Raw genomic sequence first — 27,755 nt, 5'->3', positions numbered from 1 at the left:
TTGGACAACAGGAAAAAAGCGTTTACGTATATTCTCGTATTGCCGTAGCGACGACACCGAACGATATCCCACGGTTGAGGTTATGTGTTCGTTTGCGAGATAACTTACTGGCATTCCTCCTTGGTCATTTTCGATGCATCGGTACAATAGAAAAATTTTCCCTATACAACATAAAAATTCCATTAATGTGAAGCAGATCGCTATAAATCAGAGGCTTCGCGTTTTTCAAGCTCGCGAAACGTATCGATACTCCTGATGCGCGTCCGTTCGCACGCGTCTCGCTACTTTTCCTTCGCAAGATAAGTCGAGAAGTGGATCGAGAAGAGAATCGAGAATTTGTTCGAATGTCAAGAGTATCGATCGTTACGATAAATACAGCGTATCGTTAATTGGCCATTCTCAAAAGCAAAGTTATTATTGGCGAATAGTAGCAAGTGATCGAGCAAAGTAAAGGAAAGAACAAAGAGAAATTAAAGAGATGATGGATAAAGAAATAATATACGCATACAGGTATAGATCATTCCGTTGAACGTGCACGATATATCTATACGTGTAAGATATGTGGGTCGAGGTGCAGGCTGTATCGTTTGGCCTAGAATCGAGAGTCCAGAAAATCGTTCTCGCAGATTATTCGAACGAACGATCGATGAATATTTCGTATCGCGTCGAGCAATTGAGAACACAAAGCTCGTCGAAGCATCGCGACGTGTCCAATTCATGGCCTTTTCATCTTTATTCGCAGGAATTTTACTCGCGAGCAGACATTCGAACATCGATTATTCGACTAATTGGTTCACATTTTCGACAGAAATCCTACTTAATCTATAATCTGGAACGATTACTCGAGAGGCAAAGCGATTGCTCCAACACGAACAAGTTCCGCATTACGATCTTTTCCTTTTCTTCCTTTCAAAAATAGGTTAAATTCCACATAAGATGTTTATATCAGATTCGTTATACGTTCATCTTCTTCTTTTTTTTTCTTTTCTTTTTTTTTTTTAAGCGAATTACTATCGGCACGAGAAATAATGAGTTTCATGCATTTTGGCTGGCGATGCTGGTTGGGGCTACGCTTGGAAGCTACATACTCGAATCGTCTACGATCATTTGCGCATTTAGATTAGATGCACTGCTCATTCCGGGAACGATATTTATATTCTTCGAAGATGGCTAAACAGGGATAGCTAAAAAGACTGTTGGCAAGTGCAACTGATACAAAAAGAAAAAAAAAGGAATAGAAATTGAATCGGAGGCAATCGAATGGAAGGTGAAGGTAACTCGTGGCTCTAGTTTGCGCGTTCCACGAACATGCACTACGATCAAAGCTTCATTCTCACAATTATTAGAGAAACTTGCATGCCTATTCGTTAAACGTGTCTCTATCTTTTGTAGTTTGTGATTCGTAAGCATCGGTCGAGTGACGAGTAGCGATATTACTCTCGATCGACGTTTTTCAACCACGGCAGCCTAGATACGTTGGTGAAGCGTTAAATCGTTAACAGAGTGTTACCGTGCTCGAGGGTGTTATCGCATTCGCATCGTGTACGCAAGAGATTCTCCGCAAAGGGTAATATTGGCAGCAACCAAGTATGTATCATCAACTAGGTTGATCGATCAACGTCCCAGTTTCATGTTCAACGTTTACGATCCTGGCTAACGTCCCGATAACGTGTTATCGGTTCGCAAAGGGATGACTAACGCGCAACAAGGATCACGTCGGCTATCAGTTGCCGATATTCTCCTTTGTAGAGTCGAGGAAGAATCGAGAAAAGAAATAGTCGAATCGAGTGAATCTCGATGAACGTAAGTTAACGTTATTGGATGTGCATTGCGCATCGCGAAATTCGGGGTTCGGCCGAAGAGAGAAGAGAGGGTTAAAAAAAAAAGGCAATCCAATTTTCTCCAATTTACCCCGTATTTCGCGAGGGAAATGGTATATTTCCGGATGGTGCGGATCTCGACGGCATCCAAAGCTTCCGATTGTAACGCGAGTTACTCGACCAAGAGCAAACAAATTGTGAACCGAGAAAGAGAGAAAAAAAAACAAGAAAGAACGAAAAAGAAAACGGTTCAAGTGATATAGTAATTCTAATGATAACGGAATAGAAGTGATAGAAGAAGAAGAAGAAGAAGTTAGTAAGTAGAGAAAGAAGAAGAAGAAGGAGGAGGAGAAGAAGAAGAAGAAGAAGTAGAAGTAATAGAAGAAGAAAAAAGAAGAAGACGTAGAAGAAGAAAAGAAAGAAACGAGAAAAGATGTAATTATAGATAGAAGAAGAAACAAGTTCTCGTTGGCTTAATATAAACTTTCTAAGTGGTGGTAGTTGGCTTTACCTTAAACAGCTGTACCCCGATAACAGCGAACATGAACTGTAGGAGATAGGTGACCAACATAATGTTGCCAATCGTTTTAATGGCGACAATCACACACTTGACTACGTACTTTTTACGTAGTTGGTTGAGGGCAGGTGAGCAGGGCGTACGAGCACAGCGGGGAACACAGGATCGTGAGATAGACAGACAGAAAGAGAAAACAAAGAAAATACAAAGTAGCATTAATCAAGGGTCCGGCTAGTTTCGGCTCGCGGAGCTAGGTATTTTTAAAAAAAAAACAAACGGAGGGCTTTGGGGTTTTTTGGGCGTTGGCAATTGTTATTTGGCAAATGTTATTCACATTTCTCGATCGTCCCGCGTTTCATTCCTTCGTTCGTTGCTCGCACCCCGTCTTCCCTTAATTTTATCACTCTTTTATTTTATCACTCTACCCTGTTTTTTTTCCACGAATCGCGAGAAAAAAATATCCATCACCACACTTTCTCGATATTAACCAATTTTTTTCCCTCCTTTTCTTTTTTGCGAAAAGAAACGTTATTTCTCAATGCCCCATATCTCTCTCAAAGATATTCCTGTCAGCGAGCTCTTTCATTTTTCTTTTTCTTTTTTTCTTTTTTTCCCCCTTTTCTTTTCTATCGTCTTTTGTTAATTTTTGCTGCGTGCCTTTTTCCTTATATATGTATATATATATCTTTCTCTCTCTCTCTCTCTTTCCGTTCATAATCGTGAACTAAGCCCTCGCCATCCATCCAACCCACCAGTGCTCGATGTTTTTCCTCGGCAATGCACCTATGGGGCCTCGTATATACGGGATAACGGTATTTTCCTCGTCGAATCTAATCTCTTGGAGATTACTTTCCATCGTGATTATCTCGCTTTTCGCCGTTTTCGACGATCGAGGGAAACAATTCTCGCCCTTTATCGCGGATTTCGATCGCAATCTTCTTCGTTCACGACGACGATCGTTGCCACATACGCTGTTATCGCAGTTCACTTTATATTTCACAATTATATTTAACGATCGATTTAAGACAGAGTGAAAAAGGGATAATTTTTCGACAACAGCGTATATGACGTATTCGTACAAAAATTTTGTTATTCCTTGAAGCGTGTTTGGCCGGAGTTTTTTTGTTTTTTTTTTTCTTTTTCTTTTTTTTTTTTTTTTCAGTTAATGGAAGCATTGCGTCTCAAATATTCGAGCAAAACCAAACTAGGAGGGACGTTCTTTTCTCGTTTTGACGACAAATATAGTTCGCTTGTTAAAAAGGAAAAAAAATGATTGTTAGTATCGCAAACATGTTATGTGCAACTAACACCTCGCGCGATATTTCGTTCACGATTCTACGTGGTTCTATTCCAACGCGTTCCCACTATTCACGAGACGCGAAATTTCTCTCGAGCATTCCAACAGCGCCAAGGACACGTGTTTCCACTTCGAACTTCCTTTGGTAAACAAATAAAAACGAAACTTTAAAACGCGTATCCTTGGAACTTGAACAATCTTTTTTTTTTTTTTTTTACGAGTGGAAGGAAACGGCCAATGGAAGAAGAGTAGTCGGCGGCGATTACGATCGGGACTGGCCGTTATGCCTATCGAAACTGGATAGACAAGGACATCTATGTTGTGCATGTGTCGATGCGCGCGTCTCGCTACTACGGTCTGCTTCTCTCTAACGATCTAGCTCTAATTAATTATTAAAACGAAGCAACGAAAGTGGTGGAATTACTATGCTACTACGACTCGTCTAAATTGCTCTCTAAAGCTTTCTTCTTCATCGTGTGTGTGTGTGTGTGTGTGTGTGTGTGTATACTTTTCAAAATCCAACATTTTAATCCGAATCTAATCATCGAATTATCGAAACTACCAAACACGAATCTATATACATATATAAGGGGAAAGCGGATGTTGCTCTTCCTAAACATGTCCTCGCTCTTCGAAAACGGAAACGGAAAAATCCTGCGGGTAGAGATCGGATGGAGAGTGGTGAATAATGCCGTGATGCTTCGTTTCGAGGCAATTGCAACAGACATCTCGACGAAATTCTGGTCTGGAATCTCTGAAAAACGGTGTGTCCTTTCCTTCTTTCCCTTTCCTTTCTCTCTGTGTTAATAATAGCGACACACCACTGCAACTGCTCAGCCGACACAAGCATGCAAATTTTTTTCAAACAAATTCTCTACTGTCCGATTTTTTTTCAACCACGCAGCCTGCATCAATCTCTCTGTATATCGTGTCGTATCGTGTCGTGTCGTGTCGTGTCGTGTCGTGTCGTGTCGTGTCGTAACCGTGTCGTATCAGTGTCTCGATACACGTATACGTATTCGAACAACCGTTGTCGAACCGCTCTCTCTCTTCCTCTCTTTCTCCCTCTCTCTCTCTCTCTCTCTCTCTCTCGCTCATCCAAATCGTTTAATAATCGACAAATTTAATTTTTTCCCTCTATTTTGGACGTTTCATTTGTTCGACAACGGTTCTTCTTTTCGTACTCGCGTATCTTCGATATTCAGTCTTCCAGCTATATATATACATATATATATATATATATATAGAAAGAAAGAATCTCGAGAGACGAAATAAATGTGAAAAAAAAAAAAGAAAAAAAGGGAGAGAGGGAAAGAGAACAAGAGAGAGAAAGAGAGAAAAAGAGAAATAGAAAGAGAGTGGAAAAGAGAGATAGAAAGATAAAGAGAGAGAAAGAGAGGAAGAGAGACAAAGAAAATCGTAAATGTCCCGACAAAGGAGAAATAAACAACGAAGATACGGAAGCTAAAGTCGAAAGACCAAAGACCATATTACGATATAAATTCTTGCGAAAAAAAGCCAACTTTTATAAAACTTTTGTTTCCTCCTTAAAAAGTAGTGACATGTGGTGTACACACATACACATATACATATATAGATAATATGTAAATGTAATATGTGCGTACAACAGCGATCTTCCATTCCGCCTCTATCTACGTACGTCGTTTTTTTTTCTTTTTTTTTTTTTTTTTTTTTTTGAGAGAGAGCTACCATCTCATCTCCTCCCCGGTTACTCGTCTACTACGTATGTATGTATGAATATATATGTTCGATACATTACTTTTCATCGGCATGCCGTAACATAGCATAATATACACATATATGTGGTATATAAGTAATAATTAAGTATAAAATATCCGCTGCTCGAAATGGAACAAAAAAAGATGAAAAGTGAGAAAAAGTCTGACCGTCGGATATATTTGCTTCGTCTCTCCTGTTAATCGTAATCGCGATAAAAAGAAAAAAAATATTTCGTCAATCTGCCGATTATCTCGAACGATCGTTCGAAACGTTATCTCGTACGCGCATGCGCAAAGGGAATAAAAACCTCGCTGCGCATTCTCTCTCGTTTGTCCCGAATGTACGTTAGTTTTCTGTACGGATCACGGTAAGAATCCACGATAGAATCCCACGCGCAACGTTTATTTTATCATTCATCGATGCAATCATCCCGAAATAATTACCTGTGTCGAAACATGGTGAAGCGAAACTCGAACAATTAACAAATGCGAATCGGTATGTAGACACGTTAAAGATATTGTCTCGCAAATTCTATCGTCTCGTAAACCGAAACCCATAGAAAATCGTTTAAAATAGTTGTCGCTAAAATCCGGGAAAGTCGTTAGCGATCATTGGATCGTTGGATAATATATATATATATATACATATACATATACATATACATATATATATATATATCGATGGAAAGAAAGAAAAAACGTAGTAGATGGAAATGAAGAAATCAAGGTAATCCCAGTGATAGGTGTCGGGGAGAGAGTGTCGAGAGAAAAAATCCAATGAAGTTATTACGCAAACAGCTCATTTTTCAGGGAAGGTACCCAAAGGTGCATCTGTCGGAAAAAAACAACGTCTGCTTCGTGCTCGCATCTCTCGACTATTATTTCTTCGTTCGTAATCGTTATCGTGGCTGGAAAAATGGCTGGCTTTTCGTTTCAAGATTAGAAGAAAAAAAAAAGAAAAAAAGGAAAAGAAGACTCGGAATCGAAAAAGTGGCGAATAATCGTCGAAGAAAATTGTCGAGGGATGTCGAGCATAGGCGTACCGAGGTGGTAGACGAATTGGTAGTAATAGTGAATTTGGTGATGGTGAATTATTTCGACGTTGCATCAAAACGTATGTGAGGTAATGAATGAACGAGAATGATAATAATATATGCATATACATATATCGGATCGAAATAGGGCGGCAGGGGTGGGGGTCTGAAGGTCAGGGGGGGGGGGGTAACCGAGGTTTTTTGGTTGTATATTATGCCACTCTAATAGTACTACGAGAGAGGTTGGAAGGAATGTCCCAGGACCTGATTAGTGTGCGGGGGCCTGGCAATCCTACCTTGAACAGTTGTACGCCAACGACGGCGAACACGAACTGCAGGAGGCTGGTGACGAGGACTATGTTTCCGATAGTCTTTACCGCTACGATGACGCACTGTACTACGTGCTGGGTTCAACATTAATCATAATATAGATTCGCTCTTTTTACAGAAATCAGATTACGTGTGCCGATTAATTTTTTTATTATTATTATTATTATTATTATTATTATTATTATCGTCGGACACCACTCGTCTTTTTTTTCTTATTTTATTTTTTTTTTACTTCTTACGTCTCGTCTCTGTTTTTCCTTTTCTTTTTTTTTTTTTTTTTCATTTTTTTTTTTTTTTGCTTTTTTCGATACTACTTTTCGAATCGCAAAGGAAACTATAAATAAAGAGAGAAAAGAAAAGGAATTATCCGTCAGATCCGTTTTAAATTCCATTTTATTCTAATTTCCTCTGCGACGCGAAAATTGAAATGCATAAGTAATGCATCTCTCAAGCACGTGCGCGTTGTTATAACGCGTTAATCGTGAAAAAGGAATCTCGCGTGAATTTTAAAAACCGCGGCTCGGTTCAAAGAAATCGAAACTTAAAAAAAAAAAAAAAAAAAAAGTCACTTCACTCGTGAAACGTTACAACTACTGCTTCGGGGCTAATGCTACGTATTACGATATTATCCAGGCTCGTCCGTTTTTATATAAACGCAGGAAAGAGGAAAAGAAAGATACCTTCAATCCCTTGGCACGATTTATGGCGCGTAGAGGCCTCAACACGCGCAACACGCGAAGAACTTTGACGACGGAAAATGCCCCGGAGCTGGAAACATTAACATGGAGATAAAAATATATTCCCTATATTTTTTAACCGTTCGTTACTCGACCAGGAAGAATTCTCTTACCTGAAAGACATAGAGATCAGAGAGGAGCACACGACCAAGAGATCGAGCAGGTTGAACGCCGATCGACAGAATGCACCCTCGTGTATAATGAAACCGTAAGAGATCATCTTCAAACAGATCTCGATCGTGAATACAGTGGTGAAGAAATAGTCAAACTTCTGGAGAACCTACGAGCAGAAGGATAACACGGATGATTAATTCGAGGGAGGAGGATCGATCGATCGATCTTTCTCTCTCTTTCTCTCTCTCTTACCAAGTTTCTAGAGGAGGAGGCGCGTAAAGGATCTTCGGCCGCTAGCATAGCCGAAGATATCATGATGCACACGAGGATCACGTTGCCGAAGTAACTGTGATTGCACAGCCAGTGGCAGAATATTCGAATTCTGAAACACGAGGAGGGAGGAAGTATTGAAAATTTTATATTTCTCGATTTTTAAATTTTATTTTAAATATTATTCGATTATATTCGTACCTGTTCGTTTGGGAGAAGATGAAGAAAGCCGAGCCGGCTGGAATCGGTTGTTTCTTCGTGGCCATGTTGAATTCGGACATTCGTCGTGGCCTGGCCGATACTCCTTGCTCCGTCCCATCGTCTGCGATAATTTTCACGAAAATTATTTTACCAGATAAAGGATAACACTCGAAAGTAAAAACAAGTTTTATATATAAAACGTTCACCGTGCATTTCGTTGTGCTCGACCTCCTCCTCTTCCTCCACCTCCTCGTCGGATTCTATGTTCAATCGTACCTTGGCGTGAGTGTTCATGTCGTCGCTTTTCTCCGACCTTAAATTTCATTTTTAATTATAATAAATATATATATATATATATATATATATATATATATAATAAATATATATATATTGAAATTGTGAGCTTTTATTTATTATACGATAAAATACACTTATATACGTTTCAGTGTCAGCCGCTTCGTAATCCTCCATCGTCTCGTTCGGATCGTGTTCAAGATCAGTGCCGCCACCTTCGTCCTCGCCGCCTGTTCCCTCGCCACCGTCATCGCCTTGTTCTCCGCTATCCTTGTCCCTGGTCGGCGAGGCGCTGTGAGATTTATTTTTCTCCGCCTGAAAAACCGACGAGTCAAAGTTTCAATCAAAAGATGAATGATAAACGTATATATTTTTTCTTTTTCTCGATAGAATGGACGAGAGAAGAAGTTCGATTTATTAATAATGTCGGGAAGACGTTGACTCGATGCCCTATTTAAAGCGAGAAACGAGAAAACTCGTCCCGTGGATCGCAGGAGAAATTTGACGGGAGCATCGAGGCATGATCGACCCCTCGGGCCCTCGAGGTTATTACTCGAGAGTTTATTATCGATTTTTCATTAGTTTATCGAAAAATCACGAACGATTAAACTTTTAGCGCGAAGCTGTATAAGCCAGAGACGTGTGGTGAAACTTGGGTCGAGGACGATAACAACGTTCTTCTTTCTTCACGATTTTCACGTACAAATTATTCTATGTATATATGTGGAACATTCATCACGAAATATTGCGAAAAATACAGAGAGGCTGTCTGGTGAGATGAATACAGGAGCTAACAATAATGGAGACAACGTTTCCAGATACGTAATTGTTTTAATTTCCAAGTATCGGTATTCGATTGCAGCGACCTCGATTTTACGTGCGTGTATCTGACTCGTAGTTGGGAGCGACGAAGCATATCGCGATTAAAGAAGATGGCACCACAGTTTTCAGCGATTATTTTACCGATCGCGTTTAAATGAATATAGCTGTCGTATTAAAAATCATAGGTGGTTCGAATAACATATATCAAGTGGACAAAATTCATTTTTAAATTTAATTTCCAAGTATCGGTATTCGATTGCAGCGACCTCGATTTTACGTACGTGTATTTGACTCGTAGTTGGGAGCGACGAAGCGTATCGCGATTAAAGAAGATGGCACCACAGTTTTCAGCGATTATTTTACCGATCGCGTTTAAATCAGTATAACCGTTGTATTAAAAATCATAAGTGGTTCGAATAATATATATCAACTAGACAAAATTTATTTTCAAATGTGCATTTTCAAATTTTCAAAATTGTTAAAATAAATAATGTTATGTACGTAACGTTAAAATTTTAAATGGCTGTTTTCAAACGTTTAATGGATTAAATGAAACTAATCGGATAATTGATGGAACACATATTTCAATAGAGAAATATTCTGTAAATTTGTTGAAAAGGATTTAAACTTCACTTCTGCTCTCTTTTTTCTTTCTTTAATAAGCAATATTTAATATCCGTTTCTTTAGAATATGATTTCCAATTCTCACAGTTCAGTTTATTATACGTTTGTCAAATTCGAAGCACCTTAAGTTAATTATTTGCTACAACTTTTTCGCTGCATTTGCTATGATTATATTCTGCACGATTACATAAGGATTCAAATCACAAATATTTTTCTATTTCTATATCTCTATATTTTTTATTCTATATCCAATTAAACCCAATGTTAATTTTTTTTTTTATATACATTTTTAATGAGTATTGTCCTCTAAAAATTAAATCTCCTTATAAACTCAAAACCAGAATAAAATAATTTTGTCCAGTTAACTTTTTATTATTCAAAACATGCCTTTAACCTCAACAAGAAATTAACGCTTTCTTCGAGCGTTCCTTGTCAAAGTTTTCAATCTATTTCCCAACTAAAAACTTCCGAAAAAATTTCCTTTTCTTCAGATAAAGCGAAAATAGTCGTCAATCTATTCTCCAACTCCAATTAAAAATTTTTGAAAAAATTTTCCCTTCCAAATAGAGCGAAAATATTTTTAAAACGAAATAATAATAATAATAATGCTCTCACGCACGACGATTAAAGCCAAGGAAACTATCCGTGGTGTGTAAAAATTAAAAATATTTGCATCGCGTGGAAACGGCGCCTTAGATACACGGGCACGTAATTACGACACGTCAAATATTTCGCAAGGTATAAGGTTTATAAGAAGAAGCGAGAAAAAGTCGAAGCAGCCGTCAAGGATGGCGTCGGCGTCGGCGGGGATGGCGTCGCGGCGTCGTCCATGATTACGAGCGCCCCCTCCCCCCTCCTCCTCCTCGCCTCCCCCCTCCTCACCCCTTTGAGAAATGATAAAACGACCGGCATTCTAATTTTCTTCGATACCTAAGACTAACTAAACAAGCAGGAAACGAGCAAACGTTTATTCGCGCGCGACGCCATGTCGCTCCTTCTCTTCGATCTTGCGAACGTTTTTTTGGATCAAATAAAATTCGATGGAATAAACATGATTTTAATTAATGATATGGTAATAATAATAATAATAATTTATAGGATTAATCGAAATATTAGGTTGTCCAATAAGTTTCTTTCTTTTTTTTTTTCGATTCGAAATATGAATAATGCATGATACACGTTCTGCTCTATTTAATGTTCTTGTTCCATACCTTGTTATTCTCTTTTTTAATTATTTAATTTTTTTAATTATGCAAAATTATTTATTTGCATAATATTGCTCGAGATGCTTTTTTATTTCGGATTGGAGAGGCGTTTATCGAATTTTTTTTAATAACAGGAACAAGTACAAAGAGGAAGAATGTCCAAACGAAAACTGTAACAATTTTTCTCTTACGATGCAAGATGCATGATTTTGTATTATCATGATGGCCTACTACGGCGTCTTTCAATTTATTAAGTTGATCGCAATATTTTCCAAAATTTATGGTTGAGAAAAGAGCTCATAGTAGACTTTCCAATAGACATCAAATGGATAGAAGAAACTTTTTTCGAGTGAAAAATCCAAGTATCTTTAAAAAAGCATCTCTTTCGTGTCGCTGGTCTTCGTCAATAGCTGCGAACTTCAACAACTTCATCGATTCACATATCTTGGCCAGAATTATCCATTATCGTTTTTCTGGAAATGTCCATTGCACATTGTATCACAAATTTTCAGCGAGCTTTGATAAAGTCCGTATTTGTCGTTGCTAAAAAAATTGCCAGCTCTGAATCCCTTAAACCAATCGCGAATGATCGATAATAGTTGTAGCATTATTCTTGTAAACAGTACTCGTCTGCAGTATCACCTTTTTTAAAACATAACACGCCGCAAATATTTCCTTTGGCTAATGCTTCATCGAACAAAAGTATAGAAAAAAGTTTAAAAAGAGACCAACGTAGAAGAAACGTACTTTAAAAGAGTTCTGGAATGACTGAAATGGAATACCAAAAACGGCTGATAGATAAGTCTATAAGTTCATATAAGAATAACCAATTAAAATCATTCCCAGCGTGGTAAGAAAGAAACTTATTATACAACACCTTAATATACAAAAAAAGAAATCGATCGAGAAAAATATTTTTTTTAGAAAATAAAAAAAAAGAGGGGGAAAAAAGAATCACTCACCTCTTCCTCCGCTTCTTTCTCGATGGCAGTCAACGATTCGGCGTCCGCGAGGTTGTCAACAGCGATGGCCAAGAATACGTTCAGCAGGATGTCTGCAGTATTTCATTGGTCAAGGAACGGTTTAACGATCTTTTTTGTGTTTGTTTTTATTGCCCTCCGCGATACTTTTTTCGCGGAACTCGAGGAAAGAAAAGGATACAATTACCGCATATAAAGAGAATGATGAAGTAGAAACAGGCGAGCATGCCGAAGCTCGAAACACCGCCGTACGCTCTAATGCCGTCGTACATAACGGCGTTCCAATCCTCGCCTGTTAGTATCTGTAGACACAGTCGAGCAGGGAATGAGAATACGACACGATGCGAGCGGACGAAAATTATTGGAAAAAATGGAATTAAAAATAAAGTTTACTTTAATTTGGTTAAAAATGCTTGAATAATATATAATTGATCCGCGATTATTATTATATTTCTGGAACGATAAATTATTCTTATTCTTAAAGTAAATACTTTATTCGTAAATTAATTATTAAATTTATAAGAAAGAATTAAATTACCTGAAAGACAGTCAGCAAACTTTGCCAAAAGCTGTCGAAATTGTGGCGAGGTTTGTTCTCTAAAACGTTAAAATTGAATTTTCCGCCGAACACCTGAAAAAAGAAGAAAAAAAGAAGGAAAACAGGGGGGAGGGAGCAAACAAACGAGCAAGTAAATAAATAAATAATTAAAAATTATTAGATTACGAGAAGTATTGTACTACGTATCCGTACCTGCATACCCAGCAGGGCAAAGATCACGATAAAAAGGAAGAGCAGTAGCAACAGAGACGCGATCGATTGTATAGAGTTCAAAAGGGAAGCCACCAAATTCGACAACGACCTCCAATATCTACAAGATTGAATCAATTACTTAAATCTGCTATATATACATACATAATCGAATATATGATCCGCGATAAGACGAGGATTAAAAAAAAAATTTACCTTTAAAAGGAGAGAAAGAGAGAGAAAGAGAAAGAGACTTACTTTGTCACTTTAAATACCCTGAGTAACCGGACGCAACGGAGAACGGAAACGCCGAGCGGTGGCATCACGTGAGTGTTCGTCAGGATCATCTCGGTGATCGAACCGATCACGACGAAACAATCGAAACGATTGAACAACGAGACGAAGTAACCCTATAGGATAACATAGATAAAAAAAAAAAGAAATTTTTTCCTCTTCGACCGAGATGAAACTATTTGAAAACGTTGGAGAAACGCGAGAGAAAAAACTTACTTGGAATCCTAAGCTATACATTTTCAGCATCATTTCCATGGAAAACAACGCGATGAAAAACATATTGGTGATTTCTGGTGTGAACCGAAAAAAAAAGAAAAACAATATATGTGTGTGTATATATATATATATATATATAGAAGAGGAGAAAAGTTTAATATTATTTCCATACCTTGAAAATCGTCCAACCAATGAGGTTGATTGTAATGCTCGGTCGCAAGAACGCCGGTATTCAGGAAAACCAATACTATGATCAACCAATAGAAAACTTGCGACTTGACGGCTTTCCTGCAGGCCCTTCTCATCCTTCTGTTCACTCTGCGAATATTCGTTGCGCCGAATCGAATCGTATATTATTATATATTATATTATATATATATATATTATATAACATTTTATATACAAAACTCTTTACTGTATTCTTACTTAAGTTTTTCTCAAACGTGAATTGCGAAAATTCTCTATTAATTTCCCTCTTTACCTGTCGAAATCCAGCTTCTTCCTTCTCCACAGAGATTCCTGTTGCACTCCTTCCTCGTCGCCCTCCAATTGGTCCGTGCTCTCCATCTCGCTCTGCTGTTTCGCTGCACACAAGATTTTTATCGATTTTTATCGATCTTTCCTCCCTCTCCCCCCGCCCCCCTTTCCTCGAGATCTCTTTTCTCTTCTTTTTTCTCTTTTTCAACTCAACAAAGGTGTACCCACTCTTCCCATCCTGCATTTTCGGCTCGTCGGTCTCCGGCTCGATGTCCTCGGCCTGCGTGATCCAATCCAGATAACCTCTCAGATCGTCCTCGATCTGCTGTTTCTCCCTCAATTTGTGGAAGTCGCCCCTCGCCTTCGCCTTCTCCCTCTCCTTCGAGAACTCGCTGGGTTGAAAGAAAAAAAAAAGAAAGCGAACGTTCGAATTTTCAAAATTTGATTTTTAGGGGGGGAGGAGGGAATAATTTTACAATCGTTGTTATTTAATCAGAGGAAGACGTTTAACACTAGATTTTATGCTTAAAAAGTCTGAATATGCAAGTATTATTCTTTAAACGTTACGTATCGGTTTTTGAATGATATAACGCAGCAAATGTTCTCTGGAACATTTATATTTTATTATTTCTAGATAGTTGTATAGATATTTCCACGAAAATCCGTCAATTTGTATAGATCAATTATTGCGAAATGAAGTAACAATTAATAAGAAAAAAAACAACACCAAGAAAATGACGGCTGCTTAGCGATAAATACGTAATGGAACAAGTTGTTTATAATTGTGATATGATAACAAATAATCCCTTGAATTTTTCAGAGAAAAATCAGTGAATCTATTTTATTATTTTATAATAACAAACAGATCGAGTTTTGTAAAAAAAAAAAAAAATAAGTGCCGTTTGAAAACTTGGCAAAAATTTATTTTCCTGAAGATTTGAATTTTTCAAGATATTTTCACAAGAAAATCTATCCAAAAAAATATATTTTTTTACATTCATATTATTACGGGCAAGTCTTCAAAAGAATTATGCGAAGATAAAGAAGAATTTGACAATGAAAATTATCACGATGCATACCGTGAAAGAAAAAGAATGCGTATTATTTCAGATATGGAAAGTGAAATAAATATTTAAAAATTAATTATAATGAATTGAAAGAGAAACAAAATTCGAAAAAGAATTTTCTCTTTCAATTAACTGAAGAATTCAACAATTCAGTATCTAACCATATTTGCATTAAATCCAATTATATATATATGCTGAAAGTATACATACAAGATAGAGTTTAAATGTAAAAAAAAATCTATATCTTATAAATAAATAATTTACAAAGAACTGCAGTTTAATATACCCGTCAAAAAGACGGATTTCAGTAAAAAAAAAAAAAAGATGTATAATCTAGCGTTAAAATCCTCTCCCCTTCACCGGAGAAATCGATCTCACTCACCCGGACAGCACACCGAGAATCAGATTCATAACGAAGAATGCCCCAAGTATGACCATAGAGATGAAATAAATCCACTGCCACGAGCTTCCCATCGCGTCCTCGATCTGGGGAGAAGGAGGGGGACGATGATGAGAAAGTTTGCAACAAAGTTTGTCATTGATCGATCGATCGATCGATCGATCCATGATCGGCCACTCACGTTGTAAAGCACCTCGGTCCAACCCTCGAGGGTGACGCATTGGAAGACGGTCAACATTGCCAAGCCAAAGTTGTCGAAATTCGTGATACCCCAATTCGGCCCCTCCCAAAATTGCTTGCTGCAATAATAATCGGATCCCACGTTGTCGCACTGGTAACCGCCTGGCCCGCATGGAACCGGATCGTCCATGATCGCATCTGTGAAAATTCCACGATTGGAAAATATTGGACAGAGAGGATAGAAAAATCCGCTACTCCTCCTTCCTTCTCCTCCTTCCTCTTTCCTCTTTGAGGAGGAGAAGGCTGGCCAACGGTGCGGAAACGGCTCCGCGTCAGAGGTATTGGACGGGGTAATTGGCAAAATTCTCGTGAATCAGCTGTTTACCAAGAAGATACTAAGAATAATTAGAAACGGTGTCAGTTTTGCGGTGAATCATGTCTAAAAGAGCGGCGATGCAAATTCAAAGCGGGGAAGATTTTGGACGAGGTTAATAAGGTTAATTAATTAATAAGGGCTCCCCTCCCCGCCCCACGATTCGAAATTCGATGTATATATATGTATATATACTCACCGGTCATATTGTGCCTGCACGTTTTGTGCATCTTGCCGGAGAAGAGCTCGAGGCCGATGATGGCGTAAATAATGATGACGAAGAGAACGAGGAGAGCGATGTGGAGGAGGGGTATCATCGCTCTTAAAATAGAGTTTAGGACCACTTGCAGACCTGCACACACAGAGATCGACACACCCATTCGTCACGTCTCGTTTTTCTTTTTTTTTTTTCCCCTATTCCCTTCGTTTCGCGGACGCTTAATTATCTCTGTTTCAGTCGCGCGCGCGATTTTACGATCTTACTTGGTACTCCGGACACCAGCCTGAGTGGTCGTAGCACCCGAAATGCCCTTAACGCTTTCACGTCGAAACCTTCCTTCATCAGCACGGATAACACCGTGCTCACCATCCTGTAAAATAATATAATAATAAAACGGATCCGTTCTTGTTCCTGCGAAAAAATTTCGCTTTATATATATATATAGTTATTTTTGTGAAAATATGTAATAGGAATTATGAGGTAATTGTATATATTTGCAAGATAAAAGTGAAATTTAAATGATTTCGAATCGAATCAATTTTACGTATTTTTTCGTTCGAGTGGTTTGGTCGGGATTTTGATCAGGAATAGAATTAATTAATTAATTAATTAATTAACAAAAAATAATTGGATATTTTTATCTTATATATGTCGATCGTTGAAAATCGATTTACTTACCCTATCACTACTATCGAGAAATCTAATATGTTCCAGCCGTTTCGAAGATAAGCCCCGGGGTGAGCCACGAAGCCGTAAGCGATGATCTTCATAACGCACTCGACCGTAAAAATCACAAGAAATATATACTCTATTTTTTCCTGAAACATAGAGAAAGAAAGTAGCGACACGCGAGATACATTCTCCCTTCGATGTCACCAACCAATCGTCAATCAACTTAAGTCGTGCTCGATTTAATTATATCCCCTAAATAATTGCGGAGAGAAAGTCTTTTGTTCGTCCGTTTATTTACCTGTCGATTCGATCCCTTCTCGATTTCGTGTCTCAAACATCGTTTGAACAGTCGCTACTGTACAATATATAGTGACGGGATAGAGGTACGTATACTCGTACACTCGCCACTTATGCCGCGTGCGAATTATCAATGGCCGATCAACACCGTTTCACACCCACTTGTCCGTTGTACGCTGTTCTTGGCACACGTTGGAGTGAATATCGGAGTGGAGAGGACCCGTGTGACGTAAATTTTCCAACGGAAGAGGGAAAAATCCTTCGTTAAATAACGAGAGAATTTGAAATTCGTCGCGTTTAATGATCCGCGGAATCAACGAACAACATCGTGGAAGGTTTCGAAAAATTTTAAAGAAAGAAAACAATTGCGTTTGCGAATTTTTCTGCGAAATTTAAAAGAGGAATTTTATAGAGAAAAAAAGAAAACAAAAGAGAGAAGAAGAAAAAGAAACGCGGCTGGCGTTCGTCCGTCGAGAAGTTTTTTCTTATATTCCCTGGATAGCCTTGAAACGAAACTTTACGCCTCTCGAACGTATCGAATGTTTTTTGCCAAAGTTTCCGGTCTGACGCGGCGCGCAACCGTTTTACTCTCTACTCTGGCTGCGGTAAACCCGTGGAAAAAGGCCAACGGTTTTTGGTAAAACGTTTTATACTTCGTCTCGAAGGCTAGGTCTTAACGTATTATCCATCCGAGGGAGAACCTTTTATCCATTTTCCGGAACACGGGCTCGTTAGTTTCGATTCTATCCAAGCTTGAATTTCGAACCCTCGAATTTTCGTACAATGCTCTTTCGACAAATTATCCTCGACCGTTTCTTTTTCCCTCTCTTTCAACGATCCAACGCTTTTCCTTTCTCTTCCTCTTCTTCTTCTTCTCCTTTTAATAATTAATTTCGCGCTTCTCAACCGACCAGCGATCGATAAAAAAAGAAGAAAAAGGGGGGAAAAGGAAATACGACGAACGAGCATTGTAAAGAGAAAACATTAAAATGGATGGTTTGCGAACCGGAACACACACGATCGCTACAAAAACAAATGGCACGGTACATAAAGGCATGGTCTTTTCAAATTGTATATATATATATATATATATATATACACTGTGTACTATGTGAATCATATTTTCCAATAATAACGAGGAACGCGATAGGTGGCGATGTTAGGAAGATTGAGCAATTATCGAAGTTTCACCTCGAATAAGTTTCATGCCATCAACCCTATCTCTCGGACATGGTGTTTATTCATCGATAATCCCGTGCTGGTTCGACGAACGGATCCGTTATTCCTATTACGTTCTCTATTATTAGGTTAATCGAAGTTCCTTGGACGGAGTTGGATAACGATATTTTCGTAGTTAAATCGCGATTCAAAAAAAAGAGAAAAGAAATTGTGGAATTTCTTACGTTAGAAATTTTTTCTAAATCTTGCAAAGAAGAGACACGCTCGAGAATACGCGCAAAAGTGTCTCGATCGGAATTTTTCAACGGTTAACAACAACGAAGGGGAGGGAGAGGGAAGAACAGATAGGAAGAGAAAGCGATTTACTTACCAAATATTGGTTGGTCAAATTAGAATCGCCGTAGGGATACGGTGTGTAGACCGCAAGGGCGATGCAGTTGGCGAATATCGTCATGAGAATAAGCCACTCGAAAGGTCTGAAAAGTTGCGCGTGAACGCGAAACGAGTCTAGTTAAGGAAAATGGTGGAGGAGAGGGGGAAGAAGCGATCTCGGTCTATATTCCACGTTATGAGAAAACTTTTTTCTTCCACTTTTACCCCCCTCTCCCATCCAATCTTTACCGCATAATAACCGATACACGCGTTCCCCTTAACATTCGAACGGTTTTTTAAATACGATAAAAATTGTAAAAAAACTTTTTCCCGCGCTAGTCGCATTGCCGATTAATCATATACGCATTTACATACATTTTCACGCGAAACTCTACTTTACTCTACGAAGAATGAAAGAAAGAAAAAAAAGAAGATCGAGCACGATCGATAAAGGATGGATTGTTGTTATCTACTAGTAGGGAAGAAAGAGAGATAGAATCCGTTTCACTTCGGCAATGGTAAGTGAGAAAAGGATACTTCCATTCGACGACGTCGATGCACATTTTTCGAAGGGGATTCTTAAGGGGTAAACAAAAGAGGGTCCTGTTTGGTCTGTCGGGCGGCGCTTTGCCACCTCTGCGAGCCGGCCTTTTGGTAGCAGATTTGGCCGCGGCGGCAGCAGCGGCGGCGGCGGCAGCGGCACCTGTGCTGGTCCCAAGAGTCTGGCCCGTCTGAGACTGCGCGGTGGCGGCCTGCTGTCCGTCCTGGCCAGTGTCGGGGTTCCGATGCTGGCCGAGGATGGGGGGGGTCGCGGCAGTCGGCTGGGCCCCCGCCAGCTCAGGGGGGCCCAACCCCGAGCCCCCATCCCCCCCCGCGCTCATCGGTCCCTCCTCCTCACCACCCTCCCTTCCTCTCTTCTCCTTCTTCTCCTCCCCCTTCTCCTTCGCTTCCGCTTACTTCCCCCGCCTCCTCCTCCGCCTCCTCCTCCTCCGCCTCCGCCTCCTCCTCCTCCTCCTGTTATACTCGCGTAGGCACCCTTCCGCTGCTCGACCACGCAGACGCCCGAGTAGACGCCTGACGACGCCGATCGACGCTCTCTCTCAGAGACGCCCCACCACCCGCTGCAGCTCGCCGGCATGCTACGGCACTGAGCTCTTTCCAACCTCCCTCCGTGACCTGAACAACACATTTTTATAATAACGTAAACTATTTATTACCCGCCCTTATCTCGTATAGTTTTATCGCGGCCGATATCTTTCAAACGCGACCGACCAAAACTTCCGACCGAACAAGTATCTGGCGATCTTTCGTCTCGTTGCCTTTGTTGGATAATTGTTGGATCGATGGGGAATCTCGGGGGAAAATCCAAATCCGTTTTTTTCTTTTTTCCTTTTTTCTTTTTCTCCTCCCCTGCGAGGAGAATCTATATATCTCGATAGATTTCTCGAGAATAATTTGATGGAATTCTCTCTTCGAAAGCGATACCGTCCGACTGGAACGAGGGAGTGGAGAGGGGGAAGGGGGGAGGGGAGAAGGAATTGAACCGATTCGTTGGAAAAACCCATACGACGAGTCGAGTTTCGAGGCAAGTTTGGGAATCTGGGATTTGACAGTGGACTCGTGCTATATTTAGCGGGCTTGAATACTAGAAAGCTCTATCCACGAGAACGAGTCTCTTTTCGTGGACGAAATCGTTGGATGGAACGAACGATGATCTACTATTGCCTCGTTTAAACCGAATCTGTCGCACATTTCTCGCTCCCGCGATGATCAAATTTATTTAATTCGTACGAGGAAATATATACGATTAGCCGAATAAAGATATGCCAGATGTATTTTTCGAGAAATCGATTGTTCAGCCTTTCCGCGAAAATTACTTGAGAAGCTAATTTTGACACGCTACGTAATTCAAAATGCCTAAACAAGTGTATATCGTATTCAAATATTCGTATCGGCGATGAAAACACCTTTTACACGCACAATTTTCGTAATTATCGATCTTATTTTTCTTGCAATTATTACTAAATATTAAACGAAGAAAATAAACATACGTTATATCCACTATTATAATTATAAATTTTAAATAAATTATATTTTATATTGCAAATATTCGCGGTGAAAATCGTCTTTCGTTTTACACGAATAATCACCTAACCTTATTTTTCGTACAATTCTAACTAAATTAAACGAGAAAATAAATGTACGATAAACTATTATATAAATATAAATTTTAAAAATAGTTACATTTTAAAATGTTTTTTTTTTTTACAACTACGCGATTCAAAACGTCCAAGTGTTTGTGAAACAACAAGTATCATAATATTCGCTTTTCGTTTTATACGCATAATTAATCTTCGTAATTACCTGATATTATTTTTGTTACAATTCTTATTAAATGTACATTAGACGAGAAAATAAATACGCATTACATAACTACAACCATAAATTTTAAATTCATTTGCATAAGACATTCTACAATGTATTTTTTTATGCACGAATCGGTTACATAGTCGCAATTTTTTATTTTCATTGCTTGCATAAAGAAAACACGATTTCGTCTGATGTTTCAGCTTCTTTTGTTCGATTAAAAAGAAAAACATCTAATCTAATATCTAAATTCCTAACAATCTGAATAATAATAAAATAAACGTTACGAGAAGAAAGAATTAACATTTATTAACATAATATCGTTTATCTGTAATCGAAAAGATTAGAGATAAACGAGTCGATAAAACGTTGTTTCTTTAATTAATTTAACGTTAAATGTATCGAAAGAGATCCTAGAAGATTTATTCCTTTCACTTATTTTCGCTTTTACAAGTTTTCGATCGGCGTTAACAAAGTTTCCTCGTGTCAAATGGATATAAAGACACGCTCGTTCGTAAGACAGTCACAGACTACTGGCTAACGAGTTAAATTTAGTCCACCACTTTGCTCCCACGGAAGCATCGAGCAAGCTGGGCCGCTTACCCGTTTACCCGTTTACCTCCTGGCACGCGTTCGATCCTCGTTCTTTCTCTCCTTCCAAGTCATATTCGAGTATACTCCTCTTCTTTCGTTCCGTTCCTCCTTCCATCCAATCCCGCGCCAGATCGCCGTCCACCAACACGCAACGCGCCATAAAATCGAGTTAAACGCGAGCGATAATCGATGTGTAATAACGATAAGTACTATCGAGTTTTTCACTAGTCCACTCGTTTCTAGATATTACGAATTACGAAATAAAACGATCGAGCTCCCCTTACTAATCTAGTAATCGAATTGAGGATTTGCTCGATGTTTGATCAAGTAAAGAATTCGCGCGCTCGATTTCATTTGACTTCACACTTGGAAATCTTGAGAAATAACCTACGATACGTAAGAGCGAAGGTTTAAGAAGAAAGCAGGGTGGCGCTGTAATCTGTCATGGCGGTGTCATTTTACGTTTTCCAAAGTGTTGGGTATCGAATTACGTTGACACGTTTCGTAGCGAATGTTTACGTAATTCATTGAAACGAATTTTGGCAAGGGGAGGGGAAAGGGGGAAAAAATACTATGCATCGTAGAAAACAACATGTCAACTCGAAAAGATTGGTGGAGAAATATTGGGGAGGAAAAAAATTAGGAAAACACGCTAGGAAGAGAGAATTTATAAAATATGGAGGAAGGAAAAGGATGGAGGGAAAAGATGGAGGAGCATCGTTTCCGGCACAATGCGTCCCACGTATATAATTCTATTGTCCGTTAACTCGAGCCCAGTTTTCCAGGCTGATATCAATATTTCAGCATCGCCAAGTCCTCTATCTCTCTCTCTCTCTCTTTCTCTCGGCTTGGTGAAAGAGAACCGATCGCTCGTGAAATAAACCTCCATTCTGTTTTTCTCGTCCTTTCTCTTTTTTTATCCTCTTCTATTCGTTCCCACATATTCGTAATACGCGTACGCTTGATAAACCGAGCCGACCAATCGAGAATGAAGAACGATCGAAATACGAGATGATTTTGAATCGTTATCGATCGATTTAAGATATCGATATATCGAATCCATTTCGGAATCGTAAGTAGTGCAAAAAATCGACGGTCACGTTGACGCAACACGTGCATATGAAACAAGCTCGATCAAATTTTGTCCAAAATTTGGTAGCATAGTAATAAGCAAAATTTAATAATCGAAATTTACGAAAGTTTATTTCGATAATTTCGAAATATAATAATAGTAATCGCGAATAATTGTTATTGTAATAGATTTATATATCTTTATATACAAATAAATATTATTCAAATATTTTAGCAAGTGATTATTTAAATCAACTTTATTCGAAATTTTTAACTAGTTTACTTGTTCAACGGGTCAATGCTCAACTCTGTTAGCCAGATTATCGCTATATAAGCGTAAAAACATCGGCAATACAATCGAAAGTATTCAAAATCGAATATCACTATACCGTGATCCGTTAATTTCGTTTCTTCTCGAAACCGTACTCGAGATATTTTTACTCTCACACGTGAAGCTCATCGAACTCTATCGTCTCATCTCTCTTTCGTCCGAAAAGAGCATAAGCTCGATTCGTTAACGCGTCTCGCTCGCTTGTTATCCCCGTTTGGCGTGTTTGTCGCCAAAGGTTAGCGCGAAACGGATGAAAGAAAAAAAAAAAGCTTTAAAAATAGTTGATACTCTAGGTCACCGAGTCGAGTGCATTTGGGATGATATCCCAACATCGAATCTGCAGAATTGACGCTTCTTCCTCGAAAGAGACACTTGTGACACATCGATGACTCGCCCTCTCCCTTTTCCATTCCGCGCCCCGAGTGGATGATGCCCTTGCCGGCTCGGACAAACGTGCGCTCGATAGCAAGCAGCCCAGTAGTTCGTATACACGATAAATCCACCATAACAGCGTCATCTATCTCGATTACACTTTTTCCAATTCCCAACCGATTCCACAACGTTTTTCATCGCTACTATATTAATAATCTTTGCAATATATATATTATATATAATATACAGAGTATTTTATATATATATATATATATATACGTAATAATACGCCTCATATAATAACTTTGCTCCTGATTAATATATATATTATACAACCGCTCTAAATCTTATACGTATTGCTAATTCGATCGTTCCTTCTCTTTTTCACTCGAGATACGTTAATTCGAAAATAAAATTTGGGGGGAGAAAAAAGATGTTGCAGAAGCGGATCGAGAAAGAATTTCATTCGATTAAAGGGAATCGATATCGTTGAACCGAAACACAACTCGAAGCACTTTGGACGGAGAAGGGAAACGATAATTTCCTTGTCGCTAAAGCGATCCGTCGACGGAAGCGTTTTGAAACGGAAACTCGATCGAATTGCGGATCTCGAACGTCACCGTGTTAATCCTGTACCGGCGAGGAACGTTATCATTCAAACCTCTTCTAACGGACACCTTTGCGATAAAATAGTCAATGATTTTTCCCTTTCTCTTATTTCGATTCCAAGCACAATTTATCGTTACGTTTACGTGCTCAAACGTGACGTGATATTCGTTTCGTGATATTCGACCGAATAATGACGAGAGCGAGAATTAATTTAACTGGGAACTGTAGAGGATAAATGGAAATAATAACGCGGCCGGATGAAACGGAAACGAAGATGGTCGTGATATCTGGTGGCACGTTAATGAAGTTTCTTAGGCGATTGGCCTGGGTGGCAACTTTCATTAGGAAAATGACAAGGTAGGATGGCGGCAGCAGGTTAGTCCTTTTCGAGGAGGAGAATCAAAGTCGATCTCTTTGTCCTTCGGCTGTGTGTTTCGCTCGCGTGACTTCAGTTCAGACGATACCGAATATCATTAGCCTGAATATCGAGCGAACACGCCCGAATCCAGCTTTCGTTTTTTTTTTTTGTCAATCAGATCGTTTTGGTACTGTTCCTGTACCATCTTCTCTTCTCTGTCGTTAGTTTTTTAATAATAATAGTAATAATAATAGAATTAACTTTTCAAGAATCTTCTCTGTTTTATCCTTCATTAATCTACTTTATCGACGGTCGTATTTAGTCGGATCGGTAATTATTACACCTATATATACACGCGTTAATTCTCCCGTTTGTGAAAAACTTTCGTCAAAATCATTTTGAAATTATATGCCAATAAGTGAATCCTTCGCGTATTCCTGGATAATATTGATAATTCGTTATCTGTTATCGTTCGATCTCGAATTATTATCAATGAGAAAATGAACCGTGTATCCTTTTTCTTTTTTCAGATAAAATTGTCACGCAACTTCTCGTTACGGCTCATGCGTCACGAAGCATTTGAAACATTGTCGTTTGGTAACGCAAAACGATCGTTTTATCGATGTTATACGATGTCAATAAGTTGTAATAGCTGATGGCGATCGTTAACGAGGGAAGCCACGGCACAAAGCAATAATAATTTCGTGGATAATAGTTTCCTCGAATACGTACCACCCTTTTTTTACGTATTACGCCTTTTTATAATCATCGAGGCGTGATGTGCGATAATTAAATATCCACCACGTATATATGTGTACTTTTTGTTCTCTGAAAATTTCCCACGCGGAGAGGGGGAAAGAGAGAGAGAAAGAGGTGTGAAAAGAAATGCTTTTCGGTTTGTACGAAAGGAGCGCGAGTGACGAGCAGAGAACGGAATTCAAGACGCGATGACGTCTGTTTAACTAATCTACACTTGGGAAAGGAAGGCAACGTTCCTGGCGGAATGCCTTGGAATGCCGACTGGTATCCAAGGTAGAACCCGGTTACACATCGACCCGAATTTCCTTGGGATTAGTTCCCTATTTTGAACCGTGGTGATCGGATTGACATCCAAACTTGACGAGTTTCTTCTTCGAGAAACTTCGCCGTATCGAGACTCGTGGTATGCCAACTTCTCGAACGATCGAAGTAGAACGGGAGAATAGAGTAAAAATGAAGCAAATCGATATTGTGTCGTGTATTATGAGCGGAATAATAAGGAATACGATGGAAATTTTTACGACACGTGTTCGAGTTGAAAGTTGAAAAATGTCCACGATGGACATCGTCCGTTCCTTTTTTTAGATTAACATAATTGTTGAAATCGTATCGATGCCAATTTTGGAATTTTCTAGGAAAACAGATTTCCAGAAAGGTCGTACGAAAGTGAAAGATGAAAAGGATCGTTAACGACGATACTTGGGGTGGTGATTCTAAAGGAAGAACACGATGCCCTTTTAATGGCATTTAGGTATTGTCCTTTTTAACACAAATTAACGATCGAGAAGCTTTTACGAGAATTGGAGCATCACTGCCCTTTTCTAATTAACGACAGACATATGCCGAGGCTTTCACAAATTTTTCCTATCGATTTTCCATTAATCAATTCGTGCCCGCACGTAACACAACTCGCGTACATAACTCGTTAACATCCCGATGCCGAAAATCGAAAATTGATCCAAATGATGGAAAAAAAAAAATTTGTACGAAAAATTTAACATACGAGAAGAAGAAGAAGAGAAACTCTTATATACAGATCTGTCGAACATCGGTCGTAAACGTGTTTGTACGAAATGTTTATGAACGTCGAAACGAATTGAAAAATCTCGATCGAATGCGTGTACACTCTATAACCAATATGTCCGTAACTACGTTTTGTTGGCACGAAGAAGGCGGTAACTTTGAAACGATATATGTATACATATTATAATTCTTCGGTGTGCACGTGCGTCCAGAATCTGAACGTGAATTTAACGCGAAGAGAAAAATTTGGAAAGGGAATGGAAACTATAGGATAGTATATAATATACGCGCTTCAGCGTTAAGGAAAATTGATCGACCGTGAGGAGGAAGATCGAGGAGAGAAAGGAAGAAAGGAAGAAAAAAAAGTTTAAATTAAAAAAAAATCTCGCGGACGAAAAATTTTATCAGGCGGAAAATTTGACGACTTACCGCATATCTTGCGAGAGATCGGTAACGATTACGTCGCGTATCACGAGAATCGGGCGTATCCTCTCGTCATATCCGCGTTGACGCACTCGCGGCAACCACGATTCCTCAATGCCAACACTTGTTCCACTCGAGTCCCTTTCTCTTCTCGCCGTCCGCTACTTCTTACTCTTTTCTCCCCTTATCCTCCCTTTTCCTGCTTATTTACTCCTTCAACTTTCTTACGACGTTTCTCCACACCAGAGGATACACCATTCGACGAAGAAATCACTTTCAAAGATTCACCTTTGATTTTTCACGCGCTAAACTCGTCCCCTTCGATTCAATCCCTTGCTCTTAATCGTCGTTTCCATCGAAGCGGGAAAATAAAATTTTTCTCGAATCGAATTCGATCCGGTTAACGCGCTACGGATCGTCACCGCACGAATAACAGCATCACCGTGGGATTATTACACTTACGGAGAAGAGCACTAAGAGAAGCCGCGCGGCACACGGTACAGGCTACCAGTGACCGAGCATCCGCTACAGATTCCCACCACTCCTTCTTCTCGCCCTGTGTTTAAACTTATAAATAGATATCTGGGTGCGTTCGATTATATTTATATGTACGCGAATATATGCATGTACGTATGTGTATAATAAACCCGTACGTATACGATTCTACACCCTCACGCATCCACGAACGCAGAATCGTACGAGCGTGCACTTGTTCACGAGCTGCGCGTATTATTCATGATGCACCTAGTTACGCGCTCGTTCGTTCGCTCGTCTCTCTCTCTCCCTCCCTCTCCCTCTCTCTTTCCCTCTCACGCTCGCTCTCTTTTCTTCACCACCTTGTCCGCCTTCACCTCCACCTCTATCGTTGCTTCCACCGCCTCTTGCTTTATTCCCCTTCTCCCATCTACGCCATCCCAGCGAGCTTTCTTTAACCCTTCTCGTGGAACGTGTTCACGAGCCGATCGGATAAATCTTCCGTGTTTTTATGAACAATTTTTACGATCGCACAATCGATCGAATAGTTTGAGGAAAATCACTACGATACGTATTCCCCGATTCCGCTATTCTTTTTTATTCGTATAATCACGGGTGTACGATGATTTAGAAATAATAGATGTAAAAAAGGCGTCGTCTACATCGACGGCAAATCAATCGAGTACCTTACCTTCTCGCTGCGTGCCGCTCTTCTCTCATACTACGGTTATCGTCAGCTCGCACCCTCGCGAATCTTCTCGACGATTTCTTTTTTAAATGGATCGACGATTCTGATTGCTTCGTGTTGTCCCGTCAACGATATTTCGGATCACTCTTCTCTCTTCCGGGTTTCTCTTTATTCCCTTTTCTTTTTCCTTTCTCTCTCTCTCTCTCT

At 39.3% G+C, this 27,755-nt stretch overlaps 1 protein-coding gene across 8 annotated transcripts in view; it reads right to left on the bottom strand.

Moving 5' to 3' along the window:
- Positions 1-27,694, bottom strand: part of LOC107992486 (muscle calcium channel subunit alpha-1) — a 38,247-nt gene extending 10,553 nt beyond the window's left edge. For 3 of the 8 annotated variants that reach the window (XM_062071697.1, XM_062071692.1, XM_062071694.1), the window contains exons 1-25: positions 27,552-27,694; positions 19,017-19,655; positions 18,478-18,583; positions 16,638-16,777; positions 16,223-16,329; positions 15,939-16,091; positions 15,368-15,564; positions 15,169-15,272; positions 13,948-14,111; positions 13,724-13,826; positions 13,415-13,560; positions 13,243-13,316; positions 12,991-13,142; positions 12,736-12,853; positions 12,523-12,615; positions 12,166-12,286; positions 11,967-12,058; positions 8,499-8,668; positions 8,266-8,372; positions 8,060-8,180; positions 7,841-7,970; positions 7,588-7,754; positions 7,418-7,505; positions 6,704-6,811; positions 109-161 (exon numbers count right to left, since the gene is read on the bottom strand). In XM_062071697.1, the coding sequence (XP_061927681.1) occupies positions 109-161; positions 6,704-6,811; positions 7,418-7,505; positions 7,588-7,754; positions 7,841-7,970; positions 8,060-8,180; positions 8,266-8,372; positions 8,499-8,668; positions 11,967-12,058; positions 12,166-12,286; positions 12,523-12,615; positions 12,736-12,853; positions 12,991-13,142; positions 13,243-13,316; positions 13,415-13,560; positions 13,724-13,826; positions 13,948-14,111; positions 15,169-15,272; positions 15,368-15,564; positions 15,939-16,091; positions 16,223-16,329; positions 16,638-16,777; positions 18,478-18,583; positions 19,017-19,360 (3,158 nt within the window). In that variant the 5' untranslated portion in view covers positions 19,361-19,655; positions 27,552-27,694. Of the gene's footprint in view, positions 1-108; positions 162-2,331; positions 2,440-6,703; positions 6,812-7,417; positions 7,506-7,587; positions 7,755-7,840; positions 7,971-8,059; positions 8,181-8,265; positions 8,373-8,498; positions 8,669-11,966; positions 12,059-12,165; positions 12,287-12,522; positions 12,616-12,735; positions 12,854-12,990; positions 13,143-13,242; positions 13,317-13,414; positions 13,561-13,723; positions 13,827-13,947; positions 14,112-15,168; positions 15,273-15,367; positions 15,565-15,938; positions 16,092-16,222; positions 16,330-16,637; positions 16,778-18,477; positions 18,584-19,016; positions 19,656-27,551 lie in introns of all 8 variants that reach the window. The other 5 variants (XM_062071696.1, XM_062071691.1, XM_062071698.1 and 2 more) reach the window with 3 other exon arrangements.
- Positions 27,695-27,755: the final 61 nt, after the last annotated feature.

This window comes from Apis cerana, linkage group LG2, assembly GCF_029169275.1.
Source record: "Apis cerana isolate GH-2021 linkage group LG2, AcerK_1.0, whole genome shotgun sequence".
Classification (NCBI taxonomy): Eukaryota; Metazoa; Arthropoda; class Insecta; order Hymenoptera; family Apidae; genus Apis; species Apis cerana.
The sequence above is the reverse complement of the archived record's forward strand: the minus strand, read 5'-3'. Positions and strand labels throughout refer to the sequence as shown.